This window comes from the organism of the source record quoted next, unplaced genomic scaffold (assembly GCF_019419815.1).
Source record: "Pyrus x bretschneideri cultivar Hongxiangsu unplaced genomic scaffold, Pyrus_bretschneideri_v1 Contig39, whole genome shotgun sequence".
NCBI lineage: Eukaryota > Viridiplantae > Streptophyta > Magnoliopsida > Rosales > Rosaceae > Pyrus > Pyrus x bretschneideri.
The window spans coordinates 3,478,175-3,497,748 of NW_025999712.1; the positions used below are offsets into that span (position 1 = coordinate 3,478,175).

The 19,574-nt window shown below is 34.4% G+C and overlaps 2 protein-coding genes and 1 long non-coding RNA gene across 9 annotated transcripts; 1 reads left to right on the forward strand and 2 right to left on the reverse strand.

The window, feature by feature from the left end:
* The first annotated feature begins 4,054 nt into the window (after nucleotides 1-4,054).
* LOC103941990 lies at nucleotides 4,055-8,818 on the forward strand. 2 transcript variants are annotated; one of them, XR_007251006.1, is made up of 3 exons: nucleotides 4,055-4,340; nucleotides 4,465-4,548; nucleotides 5,028-7,398. It is a non-coding gene; the product is annotated as an uncharacterized LOC103941990 (long non-coding RNA). The 2 variants fall into 2 exon arrangements; XR_007251005.1 differs by lacking the exon at nucleotides 5,028-7,398 and adding an exon at nucleotides 8,227-8,818 and having other exon boundaries at nucleotides 4,056-4,340.
* Nucleotides 8,581-12,634, reverse strand: LOC125468608. Of its 5 annotated transcripts, XM_048564621.1 has the most exons (6): nucleotides 11,125-12,634; nucleotides 10,760-10,838; nucleotides 10,466-10,649; nucleotides 10,341-10,369; nucleotides 10,086-10,167; nucleotides 8,581-9,511 (listed from the first exon to the last, which is right to left on the reverse strand). In XM_048564621.1, exons 1-5 carry the CDS (start codon nucleotides 11,359-11,361, stop codon nucleotides 10,142-10,144), a joined length of 555 nt encoding a protein of 184 aa, XP_048420578.1. In that variant the 5' UTR covers nucleotides 11,362-12,634; the 3' UTR covers nucleotides 8,581-9,511; nucleotides 10,086-10,141. The 5 variants fall into 5 exon arrangements, 4 of the variants coding, with proteins under 4 accessions (XP_048420578.1, XP_048420577.1, XP_048420576.1 ...); XR_007251000.1 differs by lacking the exon at nucleotides 10,760-10,838 and having other exon boundaries at nucleotides 10,252-10,391; nucleotides 11,125-12,361; XM_048564620.1 differs by lacking the exons at nucleotides 8,581-9,511; nucleotides 10,341-10,369 and having other exon boundaries at nucleotides 9,942-10,167.
* Nucleotides 12,635-13,563: 929 nt separating this feature from the next.
* On the reverse strand, nucleotides 13,564-18,194 carry LOC103941989. 2 transcript variants are annotated; one of them, XM_048564629.1, is made up of 5 exons: nucleotides 17,976-18,194; nucleotides 17,595-17,626; nucleotides 17,082-17,277; nucleotides 14,467-14,623; nucleotides 13,564-14,334 (listed from the first exon to the last, which is right to left on the reverse strand). In XM_048564629.1, exons 1-4 carry the CDS (start codon nucleotides 18,020-18,022, stop codon nucleotides 14,581-14,583), a joined length of 318 nt encoding a protein of 105 aa, XP_048420586.1. In that variant the 5' UTR covers nucleotides 18,023-18,194; the 3' UTR covers nucleotides 13,564-14,334; nucleotides 14,467-14,580. The 2 variants fall into 2 exon arrangements, 1 of the variants encoding a protein (XP_048420586.1); XR_007251004.1 differs by lacking the exons at nucleotides 13,564-14,334; nucleotides 14,467-14,623 and having other exon boundaries at nucleotides 15,067-17,277; nucleotides 17,595-17,636; nucleotides 17,976-18,187.
* Between the last annotated feature and the right edge of the window lie 1,380 nt (nucleotides 18,195-19,574).

Here is a 19,574-nt window from a genome sequence, read left to right on the forward strand (position 1 = left end):
GCAGATAAATGAAGTTCTCTGGCACGGTTGTTATTTTTTATTGGGGATTTTGTCTAGGAAATGCCAAAGGGGGAGATTGAAAGTGTATTTAAGTTTGGCTATTTCCTAGCAAATGTAAAGAGTCTGTAAGTTGATTATTCCTAGTCTTAGGATTTTTGTGTAACTTGCAAAGGTTGGAGTCTGCGTTAAATGAGGAGCCTGATTGACCAAGATTGCACGGCAAAGCTTTTCTGTAGTAAGAATCATTTGCATTCATTTAGGATTTGTTTTCCCTATTAAAGATTGATTAGGTGTGGGACTCTAGGTTCTATTCAAATCAGAAAAGAGTCTTAAATAAGGAAGAGGTTTAAATAGGGCCAATCTATTTGTTTATTAGGGTTAATTGTAACCTAGTATATAAAGGGTTGCGCTGGTGGAAAGGAAGACCTTTTTTGCACGCTAATCAAATTGGGAGATTGTTTTATAAGGTCAAGGGGGAGAAACTAAAGGTCGTTAGGTTCTTAGTTTTATCTAGGTGATAATCTGAGAGCATAACATATCATTCATTCATTCATCATGGAACTTTGTGTAAGCTTCACTTGTGAGGAAGATCATCAACCTGCGTGAATCAGTGTTCATCCAAGAGAAGGTGAAGAGGACGTGTTCGACAAGACAAGAGTACTTGATCAAGCTTATGTTATGGTGTAAGAAAGTATCAATTGAGTCTTGTATAAGTCCTTGCGTTTTTCTTAGTGAAATTGGCTGTGTGCCTTGAGGTTTTTCTCTCCTGTGTGGAGGGTTTTTTTCCTCGTGCGAGATTTCGTACAAATACTCTGTCTTTGTTTATTTTCTCATTTTGGTGTGATTTAATTTTTTGGTGTGAAGAACCAGGATTGAATCATATTTCAATCCTGCATATTGCTGTTTAACATTGATCCATCCAGGTTTGCAATTACAGTTACTTTCGGTTCTTTCAGAAGTTTGGATTTTGCCCAATTGGTCCAAAATGCTGAAAGCAAAATAAGGTCCAAAATGCTGAAAGCAAAATAAGAATGGGCGGTAGGGAATATTTAACTCCCCAAAAACCCTAGTTTTAACATATGCCACTTTGTCATCCTTTCGCCTTACTCTTGGCCTTTTGTTATCCACTAGATGACCATGCGCGTTCTAGGCGTGCAGTGCATCACTACATAAGGATAAAACTAAGTTCCAAATTTAGTGAACAAGTGTAAACTGTGATGCAAATGTCGGTTAGGTCTGTAAGTGTGTTTGACTCCTTATTCAAGCTTGGGTCGAGTTTGATCCTCTTTTCATAGACTCATAGCTTAGAATACCTTGTTAAAAGAACAAAAAAGAGGGAAAATGATGAGGAAACTCTCTTAAATTGCAACTTTAGGGTTAATTTTTATGCCAACCTGGACAATCTATTATTTTACAGTTTAACATTAATTTTCTTGTCAACATTATAAAATATTGTGAAAATAAATATGAAATAATAAAGAGTCCACGAAAAATTTCATTTTTGAGAAAATCTCCTCATCATTTCTTGAGAATGGAGTTGCTAAATTTGACTTATAGTTCACTAAACTTGCATTTAGCTACCAAACTTGGCTTTTTTCCTTGGATTTTGCCCTTTGGTCTACGGCAAGATCTGCACCGTACGTACTTTTTGACCGGTAAATCATACGATCACATAGTACGATGCGCATGTAGTTCACAGCTCCCTACGTACAAAATCAAAGACCATTCCAAAGCAATCCCCAAAATTCCGAGACTCGTTGATCAATGTGAAAAGACCAATTTAGTGTTCAATTTGATTGGCTCGTTTAATCGGAAAGGATTTTTTTTGGATTCCTTCCATCAAGTCCATTAAGTTCACAAATTTGGATAATTAAAATTTAATTTAACGATTAAAGTTATTATAACTTTTAAAGACATTTCATGTTTGTAACCGTTAAATCAAATTTCAATAATCTGAATGAATGAATTTGATGGAAGGGATTCGGAAATGATCTTTTTCCCATTTATTCATGCATGCTGTAAAACACGGTCGGCGATCCACGTTGGCACAAACCAAATCAAAATTCCGAACATGCCCTCATTCTTCTAGGGAGTATTCGGTCTCTTTCTTTTATTTTTTGTTGGGTAAAATAGTCTTGTTCACGAAGCAATGGTTCCCATTGTCATTGTCCTTTTCATTCTTTTACTGCCTTTGTACCTCTTTTCTACTATTCATAACAGTTGAAACCCATACCGATAACTATGAAATTTACTCGCATAGAACTACTCAAACACGCAATTTACCGACCATACCTAAGTTTGTTGAATGTGGAATGTTACAGATCCTCTCAATTGGACTTTTGCGCTCTACCTTGTCGGCTGTCTCTCATCATTTTGCAATGTTGCAAAATGATCGGACACAAGTATACCTTCTAGTTCATCCTCCAGAGACCAACTTTGAAAAAAAAAAAAAAATCAACTAAATAAAAAATCGTTTAACCATTTAATTAATGCTGTCAAAATTTCAGTATTTAACTTTAAAACATGATTAATTTATTTATTGGATAACAATTAGATGACAAAACAAGTATGAATTACTTTGGTTTTTGGCAAAGTTGGACTTTAAAGGGTGACACAAAAATAGACAATTCGGATTATTGTACAACATTAAGATAAGAAAAGGAAAGAAATTTTGATAACCGGCAACACCAGGCTTTACGGAGGTAGTGCCAATCTCCAACTGCAAGTGCAAGTCCAATAAGGGAGGATCATTTCGAAACTTGACAGTAAATAATCCCCTTTAGTGTTTTGTCATATTTCTTTCTTTGTTCGTCAAGAAAGGAAAGGAAAGAAATTTCGTTAAGTACAATAACAAACTCTTATTTGCAAGTTTCATATGCTACTCTGCTAAGAGCTACTGATGGGTTATATCTGAGGCTAATTTGATTGGTGCTGGAAGTTTTGGGGTTGTGTACAAGGGTGTTCTCGATTTTGATGATAGAGCTCAATTGGTTGCCGCCGTAAAGGTGTTTAACTTGTTACGCCATGAAGCAGCAAAGAGTTTTATATCTGAATGTGAGGCTTTGAGAAATATCAAGCATCGAAATGTCAAGATTATAATTGCATGTTCAAGTGTTGATTCTCTTGGTAATGATGTTGCAAAGGCTCAGCATTTCCATTGATGTTGCTTGTGGTCTTGATTAGTCGATTGTCTTTATAATCATTGTGAAACACCGAAAGTTTACTGTGATCTGAAGCCAAGCACTATTCTTTTGTACAACAAGTCGAGTACTGGACATGTTTCTGACTTTGATTAGCAATATTTCTCTCACAACTTACCAGTATAAAAGCTTCAACAAATTAAACAAGTTCCACCGGAATAACAGGAACGATTGGTTATGTGGTTTTAGGTAAATATTCACATCCTCTCCACAATATCTTTTTTTTTTCTTTTAAACTTTTGCATAATTCAACTATTTAGTTCTCGGTTTGCTAACAATATTTTCTGATGTTTGAATGGCAGAGTATGGTATGGGAAGTGAGACATTAATAACTGGATATGTCTACAGTTTTGAAATTCTCTTGCTAGAGATGTTTACAGGGAAGAGACCCACTGACAACATGTTTAATGGGAACTTAAACCTTCATGTTACATTTTTCAATCTATGCTCTTGAGTCTTGAGCCCCCATGAAGTTTAAAAATTAAGAAGACTTGATCTCACTAGTAATTGTCACAATTTTTTGAACGTTTGCATCCACAACAAGCTTTCTTGCAATGATAGCTTAGGGGAACTATGAGAAAATCAGCAATCTCATAGTCCGGCCCCTCGGACAACGTACAAACTTCAAAATTTTCATTCATAGGTAGGGTTGCTCTGTTACTAGCATGACATCTGATGTGATCTAAATATAGGGTTTCATGTATTTGTTTTTTCATTTTGGATGGTTGCCAAATGTTTCCAGTCGGCTTCTAGAATCAAGGTGCTTTAATGGTTAACCAAAAACTATATAATAATTTTATTTAATAGTTAGGACAAAGCTCAACACTAAATCAGTCTAATCAAAATGGCCGAAACAATAAAATTTCAATTTTGCCCCTTACGGCAAGCCGTTCCCCGTTTAATGTCTCTCTCTCGCCCTTTCTCGATCCTCATCTTTTCTCTGCTATTGCTTTTATTTCCAATTCAATTTCACTTCCTCCATTTTTGCAATCTCTCTCTCTCTCTCTCTCTACCCAATCTGTTTTTTCATCTTCAATTCGAATTCCACTGGTTCACAAATCAATTGAATCATCGAATCTGACAAGCCCGGGCAAGCGGCTCAGTATCGAGCCTCTGGAGCTCAGTTTCTCCTGTCACATGGTACGCTCTCTTCTCGTTTCGGTTTCTTGTTTAAAGATTTGCATATTTCTGATTTCGTTCCTAATTTCAATTCACGGTTTCTTTATTTTGTTATTGAATTTCTCCAATCGAATTAATGATGAAGGTGAAGACTCCGGCAGCCGGAAGCTGGAGCTGCTAGGCTTGGAGGGCAAATGACAAACGAGGAGGTCAAGAGCTTGAACAAACGGTCAGCGCTGTTTCTTCATGCTTTTGCTTTTCAATTTGTTTGGTGCTTCATTTGGAACCTCCTTTTTAATATGAGGGATGAGTTTTTATTATCTAATTATCTCTTAAAATTTTCTTTTAATTACTTTTCCAGTACATATACATCTTAAATAGTTTATCGCAATCATCCAATTTCCATATGGTTTGACCTCTTTTCATTGTTGACGTGGGATTCTATCTTTGTGAATGTTGATCTATCCCGAATGAGTTTTTAACTCGATTAAATTATAATACTATTTTTGATGTGTTCTGGATGGATTGAGTGGGTTGGGGCTTTTGGTTTTCAAATTTCAATCCATGAGTCGGAGGACGAGTAAATGGTTTTCGAATTTCATTACAGGAAGTTGTATTTGGGAATAGGATTGCATTGTTGTTATCAATTCTAATATTGATTCTGAACAAACGAGCAAACAAAATCGTCAAATGTTTTTACATTTTTAGGATTGTTGGCAAATTGCTTAGCTGAGCAGGTTGCACCAGCCTTTTCATGGGCGACTCGCATTGCCTCACCTACATTTAGGTGCCTGATCATAGTTTTCTGAGACATTGGTTGACGTGTAATTGTAGACCTTTGATACAGAGAGATTTTTCAATGTGACCAGTATACGGGGTGGTACACCACGTGTCACTATACAAATGGTGGGATATGTGTGCTAAAAAATGGTGGGATATGTGTGCTAAAATGTTAATAACTTAGAAAATAAAATTTCTCACCACTCCTATTAAAACACGTGATGTATCACTTGTGTTCTCGTCACAACTAAAATTTTCTCTTTGATACAAAGCTTTCCGTGTTTGAACGGTGTAACTAAGACCCTTCTTTTTCCGTTTTGTTGTGGTTTGGATTGGGGAATGGTGTTTGTCTAAGCATTTAAAAGGTAATTGACATCCGATGGTTGACATGATAAGTGAAATTATTTTGGAGCTCAAATGGTAAGCTTGTGGATGAATGGTTGATATAATGGACAATTTAAAAAGTTCGATCCTTATCCTACCTCAACAAATCTGTTCATTCTTTTTAGTTCAAACCAATCAACCCCTTCAGACTTTGGTCTTGGATCAGGAGGAATTTTGATCACAAATCTATTTGCCTTATGGTCACAGTGATTAAGTTAGAAAAGTTATTTATCTTCGGGTTACTTGTTATCAGCTTTACATTGCCAACTTAGTATAGCTTTTCTTAGCATTACAATAATTTTGCGTCCTATAATATTTAGAGTTTTATTAAGAAATTTTTGTGCATGCATTTTTTGAAATGTTTAAGACTCACAAAAATTGACAATAAAGTTATGGTATCTTATCTAGCATTTCAGGATTTTTAATTGTAATACATGTTAACAGGAAGTAAATTTAATTAGAACAAACAATTGTGCTTCATTAGGCCGAGCCACTAGACATAGCATCTTAGTTTCGTTATGTTCTTTATACTTTCAATTTTTATCACATTCTTTATACTTTCAATTTTCGTCACTTTCTTTATACTAATGCTAGTTTTAGCTCATAAAAGTTGGAAAACTTTGTTCAGTTTTAAAAATAGCGATAATAACATTGTTCAATTTAAGAAATAGTCAGTGTTCAGTTTAAAAAAGCAGATATTGGTATTTTCGTAACTTGTGTTACTAATGCTCCAAGAAGTGCATCTGACATTGTTCTCATTGAACCAAACTTGAAAAAACAGATATTGGTTTTGTCACAGCTTATGCTACTAATGCCCCAAGAAGTGCTTCGGATATGTTCTCACTGAAACTACAGCAAAATAATCCACATTATTTCTGAAATTGAACCCAAATAACCCACACTATTTTTGAAACAGTTCCAAACTAACTCATACTATTTCTAGAACCACAACAAAATAACCCACACTATTTCTGGAAATGAACAAAATAAACAATGTTTTTGAAACATACTATTTCTGAAACTAAACCGAAATAACCCAATTTCTGAAATTACAGCAAGATGACACATACTATTTTTGAAAACTAAACCAAAATAACACACTATTTATGAAACTGAATGAAACAAACTCACACTATTTATGAAAATGAACAAAATAAACACTATTTCTAAAACTACAACAAAATAACGAACATTTTTCTTGAAACTAAACCAAGTAACTCATAATATTTCTAGAATTATAGCAAAATTACCCACACTATTTTTGGAAGTGAACAAAATAAACACTATTTCTGGAACTACAACAAAATAACCCACTATTTATGAAACTAAACCAAAAGAACTCACACTATTTCTAGAACTACAGTAAAATTACACATTATTTCTGAAACTGAACCAAAATGACTCACTCTATTTCTCGTTAAATCTTTCTTATAACCTTCTTAATGGCACAATACCCAAACAAGTTTTTAGACTCTCCTCCTTATCTATTTCTTTGGCCTTGTCTCATAACCTCTTCACAGGTTCCCTTCCCCCGGAGGTTGGGAATTTCCATAGTCTAAGTGAACTGGATCTTTCTGATAACATGTTATCTGGAGAACTCCCCAGTAGCCTTGGTGGTTGTGAGAGTTTAGAAGTCCTGCATTTGCAAGGGAACTTCTTCAATGGGTCCATTCCTTTGTCTATGAGTTCAGTGAGAGGGATTCAAGATCTAGACCTTTCTCACAATAATTTTTCTAGTGAAATTCCACATTTTTTAGAAGGCTTTAGAATCCTGAATAATCTGAACTTATCGTTCAATCAATTTTGGGGAGTGGTACCAACTGGAGGTGTTTTCAAAAATGCGAGTGCTATTTCAGTTGTTGGCAACACTAATCTGTGCAACCCTGTTGCTAATTTAAAGCTTCCCAAGTGCAAGTCTAAAGAGACCAAGAAACAAAGATTGTCTCGTCGCTTGAAACTAATACTCCCTTTAGTGTTTGGACTCACTCTTCTAGGAATAGCCATGGTGTTCTCCTATTTCTTTCTTTGTTCGTCAGGGAAGAAAAGGAAAGAAATTTCATTGAGCACTTTGGGGAACACTATTTTGCAAGTGTCATATGCTACTCTACTCAAAGCTACTCTACTCAAAGTCACGATAATGTGACTTATAGTTGTGTCACTCGCCTTTTAAATTATTGCCCTATCTTTTACGCACTCCGATTAATATCGTCCACTAATTGTTAGTATTTAATGAATCTCATCAAAAATTGTCACCCAAAATATTAATTATCAAAGCAAATAAACTTGATTGAGTTATAAATTTGTCATGGTTAGGAGAAAAAACAATTTTGTTCATAATTTTCATGTCTTCCAAGTGAACATGGGGCTATAAGTGAAGTTCCAAAGGATACGGTGGTGTAATTTGGTCCATGAATTGTCTCCTCCAATTTGCATGCATGCTGTAGGTGACTGACTACCAAATAATTCTCGTTACCAAGCAAATTAAATACCATTAAGAGCGTAAAAACTCTCTAATTATTAACTCTCTATTTTGCTTTTGCAATTAGGAAATTTTCCCCTTTTGCGTACAATATCATAGGAATATTCTTGTTCTCCACACTCAAATGATGGTGATGTTCATTACTTTATTTATCACCGTTATATGAGTTTAATACTTTAGATAGATACAAATCTCAAAATTTAAACTCACCCAATGGTAATAAATAAAATGGCAAACATTAACACTCTGGTGGTTGGTCTGTAGCAAGCTTTTTATAGAAAAGAAGAATCTGGGTACTTTGGCCGTTTTGCAGAAGAAAACGAAAGAGGCATTTGATGTTCGGACAGACAGCGATGGTGCTAGCTCCACCTGCTTCTTGGTGTATTTTAGAAGAAGAAAAGGACAAAAAAGAAAAAAAGGAAAAAAAAAAAGAAAAAAAGAGAGGGCTAATTTGCACCCCTTGGATATTATGATGCCAATTTGCTTGATTGAGAAACTTGTGGCTTTTCTAATGGAGATTGCGTAAAGGTGCAAACAATTTGTTAGTGGTTGTGCAAAATAGGTTTCACTAGGAAGTGATGCCAACGCATTGCTGTGGGATGTGAACGTACATAGATATTAACAACTAAAAAATTATTAAAATAGATTGAGCATAATTTATACATATAAAACTTTGGAGCAACGTAACATTGTGTAACACAAACAAATGTATTGAGAAATAAAGAGTAAGTGAAATTGGAGACATACCTGGGGTTCAGAATTTGGATAATGTATTTTGATCGTCTTAGTTTGATCAATACCAGAAAAGCTAAGTTTGTTGTAATTTAATACAACAAAGATGGAAATTGGTGTCTCATCGAATAAAATGTATTTAGTGATAGCGTTATATAAGAGTGAGAAAAGTTATGCAAATCATATTATCGTGAAATAGCAGCGAATTTGCTAACAATATAATTTTAAGACGGATCAGATTTATCAAGATTGGTAATCTCAATTTTCATTATCGGAGAAAAAATCATCATTTCCGTCTTCGCTTCGGATGAATTAGTTGTTACCAATTTACACACTTTCTTCTTCTAATATATTCTGAATGCATGGCCAAGTATCTGTTTGTTCATTGATACGTTGAAGACAAATGTTCGAAAGTATAAATAGGCATGCTTTCACTAAAGATATACTCTCCGTATTTTCTATATCTGTGAAAAAATATATTAGATTAAAATATGTGAAGCGGGTATATCTCTAGTGGAAACGTCTAGTATTATACTCTTGGATGTTCGATCTAACCTTTCAGTGTGCAAGCAAATAATCTGTCATGTATTTAGATCATGTGAAAAGAAGATAGTTTGGATATATATTAGTGATAGCTAATTCCTTCGAAGAGAGAGCTTAGTAAAAATTGTAATTAAATGTAAAACATGAGTAAAATAAAGTTAATAAAGCGTTAATTAATTTTACATGCCTTTCAATGTTTGTACCTTCATTTCTTTAAAACGTATTTGTTGAAGGTGTAACTTTGGTGCTGAATTAGCTATTTTTGTTTCATTTCCTAAAATTGCAAAACAAAGAAGTAATGAAGATTATAAAAAAAAAATTCAGGAAAACTAATTTTGAAAGAAGTTGTAAAATTGCATAAAAATATAAGTATAGGATGGATTAAGTTGGGAATAGACATAAAATTGAGCGATATGTGAGGCAATCCATTCCAAGGACTCCATTTTATTGTGTTTGACAAACATATCCATTACCACGCATCATTATCTATTTGGCCAAACACAAAAGAGAAAGCATATTAGCATGAGTGAGCCTAGTCTTCTTGGTATGGGTACTATAAAGCCCAAACAAATGAAAAATTAAGATTAATAGCGGCTTGGATAAAAAGAATTGAGAATTAATAGGAATTGAACCCTATTTTTTCTTGCACTTTAGCACTATTTATTGTGCATGTAATGAAAAATTATTTTGTTGCCAACTTCGAATTTGAGCAATGATTGGTTTAATAAATTTCAGCCGATTGTTTCCCTACGGCATGCAAATCTTTCTTATGGAAAAAAATACAATTTAATCAAATCATAAATGTACAATGATTTATATTAGTGTTGTCAAGAGTATTATTTCTATACCTGCTAGTTAAGAGAATTGGTTTGGCGTTCATCTACGACAATAAAGATGTTGTATGCTAGCTTAGCACCGCAGCAATTTTCTCTGCAATAAGAAGACAATAGCATTGAGAATAGCATTAAGGAGGCTTGGATAATGGTTATATGACTGAATAATTATGTTTCCAACTGTCACTTTTTGCTTGTGCTATGGACACTGAGTGTAAACTGCAAAGATCAACGTCACCCACAATTTTCTTCTGAATGAAAGAATCTAACCAAGCTTGCGAGCTCCATATTTAAAAGCACTGCATATTCGATAGAAGTTACCTGTGGAAAACCCATCAATCATACAATGATAAAACTCCACAACAGCATGCGACCGAGAGAGAGAGAATGCATACTTCTGCTGACACTTCGCCCAAGGTTGTTGTCCTGCTTTAGTGGCTATTAAATTAAGATGCTTCAGGGAAAAAGCTCGCAAGTTTGTCTCATTCCCCTTTGCTGGAACAGAGAACATTTCCACACAATTTCTAATAAATTCTTCACTCAGCAGTAGATCATCTCTCTCGTTTTTGGGTGCCTTAGCTGCAGTTTAAGTGAGTGAGTCAGAGAGAGAGAGAGAGAGAGAGAGAGAGAGAGGCAAGAAAACACAAAAAAGCCATCCAACATCAAAAGCACACAATAATATCTCTTACCCACTATATCAGGCAAGGATGATTTGCATACTGGTCCGTTTAAACTTATACAATAGTTCTCCAAAAATCTATGAAGGACCTATAGAAATGAAAAGTAATTAAGTTCTTAAACTTATATATGAGCAATGATTGGTGTAATAAATTTCAGCCAATTGTTTCCCTACGGCATGCAAATCTTTCTTATGGAAAAAAATACAATTTAATCAAATCATAAACGAAATCAAACGAAAGAACCAGATGTAAAACACGAAGAAATAGAAAAAAACGCTGAGCAAAATAGGTGAAGAGCCGAACTTTACAACAATCAATTAAAAAAATTTCTTCCTAACCAAACAGAAAATAAAGCAACGCATGAACAAACACACCTGAAACAGAGCGATTCGTTCGTGGAAAACAGCGAGAAAAACATGCCAAACACCCTTCCACACAATCCGATTGGAATCAAAACCGAAAGACAAACGGAGAAATAGAGGGAAACGGAAAGACAGAGAGAAGAAAAGAAAGAGGAAAGTGAAAAATGAAAGATGCTGGAAGCATCTTCCCACACAAAACGCACGCACGGGAACAAAAATGAGAGAGGGGCAAAGTGGCCAATTCATCATACAAACCCACTAAAGCCTAAAACACATGAAGAGAATAAGGGGTAAAACCGGATGGGCACTGTTAATGAACACTACCCATCCGCTGAGTTTTAGTAGATGTAAATATTTAAGAAAAGGGAAAATTTTTGAAATGTCGAATAAATTTGTACATATTTTTCATTTTGTCATATAAATTAAAATTTTAAGCAATTTGCTATACCAACTTTTTGAAATCATTAATTTGTCATCTCATCCTAACTCCGTTAAGTTTTTCAGCCAAGGTAAGTCATGTGCGAGGCACATGACTTGTTTATAGGGTTATTTCTGTCATTTTAACACCCCACTTCCTTCTATTAAGTTGCATTCGATCAAAATAATTATAAGGTTTCTAAAGCCACAAAAAGGGACTGATATACGATACGTGATCTGAGAGTTTTCGTTCAAAAAGGAGAACAATGATGCTTGTGTGTGTTTCGAATTGAAGACGGCTCAATAATATAGTCACTGGGAGCCCTCCAATCTATGGTAAAGTTGGATGAAATTATTTATTATGGCTATCTATGACAATGAGAAATTTGATTCTTCTAGTTGTAGCTAGTCCCATTTTCTATGTTTGTTTGCTTTCTTATTTGATGGAATGGCGTTTCACTTTCAGATTGAATGGTTTTTAATTTGGTTCTTTGTTTAGTTTGAACTAGAAAAATTGCCCACGCGTCGCTTAAGGTTTTGAAACCGTAACACAGGACATACTATGAATATTTTCGACATAAAGACGCAAATTATTTAGATTTAGTTCACTTCACATCAACATACTGTGCATAATGAAGAGAGTGTATATTTGAAAGTTTGAATTAATGAAACATGCAACAACGAACTATACTGTTTTTATCCCCCAGTCCTATAAAACAGAAGCATAAATGGAAAGGATGGTTCCCAAACTTTGTTTCAATTTAAGTTTTATGTCTTTTCACTTCCGCTATACAATCTAATTTCAGCTGTCCTACTATGTCCTACATCACATAACAAAAAGAAGGTTACCTAAGCATTCATGCATTCATCTTCTAAACATGCAACAGAAAAGCATTCATGCACAAAAAAAGGGTACATTGGAAATAAATAGATCAACTTAAGTGCTAACAGCCAATCAACAAATTGAACATAATTTGAAGCTTTAGTAAAATGAGTTAAGAAAAAGGAAGCTTGGTTTCCGCATGAAAGAAAAGATCCGCTTGAAATGGTAGTCTTTCAAGATGTTTTCTGGTATTTATGCGAATTCTGAAATGATATAAATGTAAAAGTTACCTCGAGCTTTTTCAACGTTGGTTTCTGTAATCACTCCTACTGCAGCATTTGCAGCCAATATCATGAGAATAACCTGTGCCCCATTAATTTCAAACAATAAATCTTTATTAAGTGTCTAAGACCGAGTTGTATCCCACATGCTTAATCAACAACAAACATAGAAAACAGTTATCATATATCATAAAATTCCTAGTCTTAACTTGTAAAGTTTCAAGTGCTCAACAAATTTCGAACAATGTATGTTTCAATACTTAGAAAAAAGACATGCATCAAAGACTTTTAGGTGGAAAAAATATGCATTGGCTGAAATAGAGATAATTAGGATTTAAAATGTTAAAAATTTTCTTTTTGGCCCACTAATTAGATGCAAAAGTGAGATTGTATGAACAATTTTATACCCGGAAACATGAACTACACAGAATCACAAGTAATCTAACAATGAGAAAGTATATAAGACAAAACACTAACAGAAGGCTAAAACACTCTTTTAATTGATCTAACAATAGGTTAATAGGATTAACTAAACCATTTGAGACTGCAACAATGAGAAAGTCTAGAGATTAAAGTTCTTGTTGAATATCCTTGAAAAACATTTTCAGTAAATATGTTCAGGAAAATATAGAAACTTATGATGCTATCCAATTCCATCATCCGGGATAGCACATATTTACCTGGAATCCAACCTTAAGCCAACATTTTTCTATCTATAGCATCCATCATACCTAACATTTCTCAGTAGGGGCACATGAACAATCATAATTGAGATTTCATAAGTTTATTTTTTTGTTAACTATAATGAAATCTACAAAACAATTTTAGCAAACCTCGAGTCTAGATACTTTTGTTCCATTTTAAAAAATATTGACTTGTGTTCTAAGCAACATAATGCATTCACATTTCGATTGTCAAAAGGCATCACAATAATCCCCGACTGAAGATATTAAAAATCAGAACTTCTTCTCCAAGTTTTCATTCAGTTTATTTCACTTGTCCATCGGAATTTTATTCAAAGAATGATCAAATAAAGACAATAGCATGCCAAAGATTAAAACCCCTCATTTCAAACTTTGCTAATGCATAGCTTTGTTTGGTTTTCTTCCCCAGATACCAAACTGAGAGAGGACTCAAGTTCTCTAGTGCACCATCAATCTCCCGTTCGAGAAACCATCACCACCTCACTCGCCACTCCCTCGAGGCACCACCTTGCCACCACCCTCATGTCTCACTCCCTCTTTACCACTCTCCCGATTTCCCTCACCTCTCTCTCTCTCTCTCTCTCTCTCTCTCTCTCTCGATACTGCGCTCGCTGCACAGAACGAGCAAGGCAACCACCATCGCCATTTTTGACGGAGAACTACGCCACCACGAAACCACCACCATTAATTTGTCTTGTTGTACTGCAATTGTATGCGCAATTGGCATGAGTTCGTAATGGTTTCGTACATCAAATAATATTTTTTCTGCCATCATTACTACTGCCGTCCTACTTTTTCTAAATTCTTTCTTTCCACTAAATTACTTAACCATCCACTATAGGACATTTTCCCATTAATTTCTTAGTTTAGAGATGTAAACTGCCATCAAATTAAAATTGCATGGCAGCAATATCCCATCAAATTATGATTTAAATCAACGAATTAGTTGTCTTAGATTGCAGCTTTTCAAGTCGCCTTGTTACATACTAGCAACAACCTGAAAACAAATGAACCAAAAATGCATCAAAATCATACTAAAAATTTGATACTTCGCAATTCTTCAAGTAAAAAGAAAAATGAAGCGTTAATGAAAAAGGCTTGAACTAACATTAATTTAAATAAAAACCACCTTAAACAAGGCTTGACAACCACTTGAATTTGCTTAATTAGGTCCCTTCTGTTCTGCTTTCATCTCTTTTGTCATCACATTGAAATGCAATTTGTGTCAAAGATTCCAACATAGCTATTGCATCAACGGTTGTTCTACCACACCAAGCTCTTCATATCTAATTTATTCACATATAGATATTGTGGGAAAAATCAGAATAAACTTACTCAACAAAGAGTTAGCCCGATTAGGGTTGGCATGAATGCTTACACATTTCTACTTGTGGCTACACTGCCATGTGCCACGCCAATGGCATGCTCTCACCCTATTATTTTTTCAAATCACATGAAATTAATTGATGTATTATCGCACTAAATTAATTATATGAGCAACATAAAGTACAAACACATGTCTCTCTTTTCTACTACAATCCACATAACTTGGGATTTCAAAGATTAATTGCATAAAGAAATAAAAAAGAAATTATGTTACTTTTGTTTTTCGTCCATCAAGAAGAGGAGAGGAAATATTATTTTATTTTTTTTGATTATTTGAAGGAGAACTGATGTAGGAAGAAACGTTTTAACGAAAATGGCTTGAACCAAGAGTATTTTAATAAAAAAACCACCCTTACATTTACAAGGACATAAACCTGGTGTATAATTATAACAAATAGTAAACACAATCATGTATGAATTATAGTTTTCACCATTCACCATATCCTTTTTTCTGTCTTCTACTATAGATAATGAGGGAGGAGCTCGAGTTTCTAAGAGTAAATGTGAATGCTTTCAACTAATTGAGTTACAAGTCTTTGTTATTTTAGCCATATTTAAAAGGACGAATTAGTTAAATCCGGGATATATGCATACTACTAGGATGTCTAGATGCTTTCAACTAATAGTGCTTAGTTTTTGGTCCACTTTCATAAATAGTGGCTAGTTCTTGATCCAGTTTCTTAAATAGTGTCTAGTTCTTGGTCCAGTTTCATAAATAGTGTCTCTTTTTGGGTCTAGTTTCATAAATAGTGTCTACTTATTGTCCCAAAAAGAGACACTATTTATGAAACTGGACCAAGAACTAGACACTATTTAAGAAACTGGATCAAGAACTAGCCACTATTTATGAAAGTGGACCAAAAACTAAGCACTATTTATGAACTGGACCAAGAACCAGGGCACTATTTATGAAAGTGAACCAAGAATTAGGCACTATTTATGAAACTGGACCAATAAGGAGGCACTATTTATGAAACCAAATCAAGGACGAGACACTATTTCTAAAACTAAACCAATAAGTGGAAACTCTTTATGAAACTAGACCAAGAAATAAACGTTATTTATGGAACTAGACCAAGAAAGAGACTATTTATGAAACTGTACCAATTATTATACACTATTTATGAAACTTGACAAAGAACTAGGCATTATTTATGAAACTGGACCAAGAACTAGGCCACTATTCATGAAAGTGGAACAAGAACTAGGCCACTATTTATGAAAGTGGACTAAGAACTAGGCTACTATTTTACAGTGTGGTTATTTTACAGTAGTTACAAAAATAGTGTAGATTATTTTGGTTCAGATTCATAAATAGTGTGGTTATTTTGTTGTAGTTCCAGAAACAATGTTTTTTTGTTCTATTCCAGAAATATTGTGAGTTATTTTGGTTCAGTTTTTTGAAATAGTGTGTAATTTTGTTGTAGTTCTAAAAATAGTGTGGGTTATTTTAGCTCAGTTTCACAATTTTGGTTCAATTTTCATATCAATGCCCCCTTGGTTGACATGATTTCGTGTACTAGATTAAAGATCCATTATGTGCATAAATGTACGCAGAAGCACAGGAAATTCAAGAATCAGAATAATTTCAATATTTATTTTATGTGGATGAAGAGAAAATACTTTTTGGTAGGTTACTACATGGGGGGTTTGTACTAGTGCCCATGTTTAGAATTAGAAAATAGACAACGGATTTTGTCTATTTCTTGATTCACCTTTGCAAACTAAACTAGGGGTCGCTCACAGGCTCAAAAATCAAGTACAAGAAAACTTCAGGAACTAGACATAAATTTCTCCAAAATTTTCCACCAATAACAAATTTACGCCATCGTAATTTTCAAGTAGAATGCACAATGGTTTAGTGAACCTTTCAAACACCTAACGATATAAGAACAAGCTCATCAATGTATCAATACACATGCTATATAGGAAAAAGGAAGATATAAGAGAGTTTGCATATTCAAGATGAAATATGAACAAAGACAAAGAACTTGACATTAAAAAAAAAAAACTGATTAACTTTCAATGTCTACCGATATTTTGTTCCCTATTAATATGAGGCGGTGTAAAAGATCTTCAACCTAATCAAAATTTCATACCCACATGAATGGTTGGTGACTCTTTAGTCAACCAACATGTTCTACAAAAATGTATAAAATGGGTTTTCACATTTCGACTCCAAGAGATCGATTTCTCTCTTAAACCTAATGAATTGCCTAAATGGCTCAATGATATACACAACTGTGCACCTGAACATGAAACTCCACACGATGCAATTTGCAAACAAACAATGTCAACACGAAAACATTGACAATTAAATTAACAATCGGCTTGACCACCAATAATCAATTTACTTACAGGCACACTCTGAAACGCTTCATCAATCTCTTCTTTTGTGAGAGGCTTCTTCTCGAGAAAAGACCGTCTGTAAACAACAAGAGAGAGCCCCTAACTTTCGGTTCGGAATTCACAAACACCGGCAGTGTAGAACTTTCCTTAGCGGGCTCTGCCCGATCACCTTGCTGACCCACAATTATGAGTTGAGCAAGCCCTGCTGCTCAAGTTAACAACCACTATTATTATTTTCACATAAATTAGACTGCAGTTAATTTATTTCTTTCATAGGCCATCAATTCATTCAATCAATTCCACCAGCAACTAAATTTCCCTAAGCAAATTTTCAGTAAATTAACAAAAAGAAAACAATAATTTACATAACTAAAAGAATATTCAAATTGTTCATTAAATTTGCAATTGCATACTTCCTCGGCAACTATATGGACAATAAATAATAAATTTAAAGTAAAAAATGAAACAAAATTTAAGGAAATAAAAGAGAGAAAGAGAAACAGAGAGAGAGAGAGATGGCACCTGGGTTCTGCTCTTTGTCCTTCATGATGTTCCTATGTCCAACTGAATCACTCAGCAGAGAGAAAAAAATACAAGAAAAAGTGAAAAAAATGAAAAAATAATCAACAAAAATCGAATAAAAGCTTTTAATTTAAGGAAATTAGCCATCAGCAGCATCTCGGCCGGCCTCCTATTAATCTCAAATAAGAACACAGTCCTTCATACAAATCTCGGTTAATGTGATTCTATAAAGCAAAATCCAGATAAGAGTTGCACATAAAAGAAAAAAATTCATCGTATCCAAATTAGCAACGCACAAATCCAAGATCATAAAAAACTCAATTCTAAATAATATAAGAGATTTGATGGAAAAATCCCAGTTTTTTGTCTATCTTCTGGTACCTCTTGCAGTCGATCTTCAAGCCATCTCTAATGATGGTCAGAACCATCTGCAACTCTGGTTATCGGTGGAAGACCGGTCAGGATCGACCCGAGCTTTTCGAACTCTTCCTCGTCCTTCACTTCCTTGTGGTCACGAGGGTGGCGCCCTCGCCGTCGTTCACGATCATACCGGGCTTATAAAATGAGAAAATAGCAAAATAGAAAAGGTTAATGGACCAAGCAAACCGGAAACTCACTGCTTGGCCCAGTTTTATTGGGCTGGTTTGATTTCGGATTTGTTCTAATCATTAAATAAAGTTAGTAGATAATTTTTTTTATTAAAATTCAAAGTTTTAAAACTCATTTTATTAATTTTTCTTTGCAAAACGGCTTTTTAGAAAGTTCAAATCCACGCCAATTGCTTGCTGCCACTGTATAGATGCCAACAATGGCATGTATCCAGTAGCATGTGCAATTGTTGAAATTGAAGATAGAAGAACTTGGACTTGGTTTCTCGAGCTGTGAAGCACCTTATTCCAACTGCTGAACACATACATTGTGTTCGACACTTATATAACAATTTCAAGAAAACACACGTTGGCATTGCATTGAAACAAATTCTTTGGCCAGCAGCTAGAGCAACCACCATTCCATGATTTAAAGCAGTGATAACTAAGATGGAAGTTGAAGATGGATTGGCTATAAGTTGGTTTGTTGACAAACCAGCATGTCGCTGAGCATATCTTATTTTAGGACATCATCTAAGCGTGATATCTTGTTGAATAATCTATGTGAGCCTTTTAATAGTGCAATATTGGGGTCAAGAGGTTGATTTAGCAAAACACACATGTACATGTAGAAGGTGGGATCTCACTGGAATTCCTTGTGCTCATGGAATTGCTGCAATCTATAGAAAGGAGGACGATCCATACAAGTATGTTCATTCTTGTTACAAGAAAGCAGCATACTTGAGAGCCTACAGTACTTCTTATACCCATGCCATGTCTAGTCAAGAATTTTGGCCACCTACAAATCACCAGCCCGTTGCACCTCCAAAGTATCATAAGCAAGCTGGTAGGCCAAAGAAGGTCTCGCAAGAGAGCAATAAAAGAGTTGTGATGCATATAGATGCAGTTTGTAGATGCATATGCGTTACTTGAACACAACTATCCACATGAATACTCTCTAACACAAAATTTAAGGGTTTTACTAAAGAAAAGTAAAAACTTGTTAAAAGATCTTAAAATGACAGAAATAACCCTAAACACAAGTCATGTATTTGTCACGTTTTTATATTTAAGTTTAAATTCTTCTCTCGTAAGTTATAGCTTATAATATTGTCTTAACAAAACTAAATATACTTATTTTTAGTGGGATATATTTTGCTTAAGTATGCATGTTTGCAAGATTAAATGAAAACCTCCAAAACGTATGGGGTTAAATTGAATTCTAACCACCACCACCCTCATATAATTAGGGCAAAACGCGATTGATCATAAACGTAAAGAAAATTAGAACTAGAATAAAGATTTTATGAAACATGTATAAATCGTTTTATTTAAAGTAATGGAAAAGATAATAACACTAGATTTAAAAATATTAATGATAGAATAAAATAAG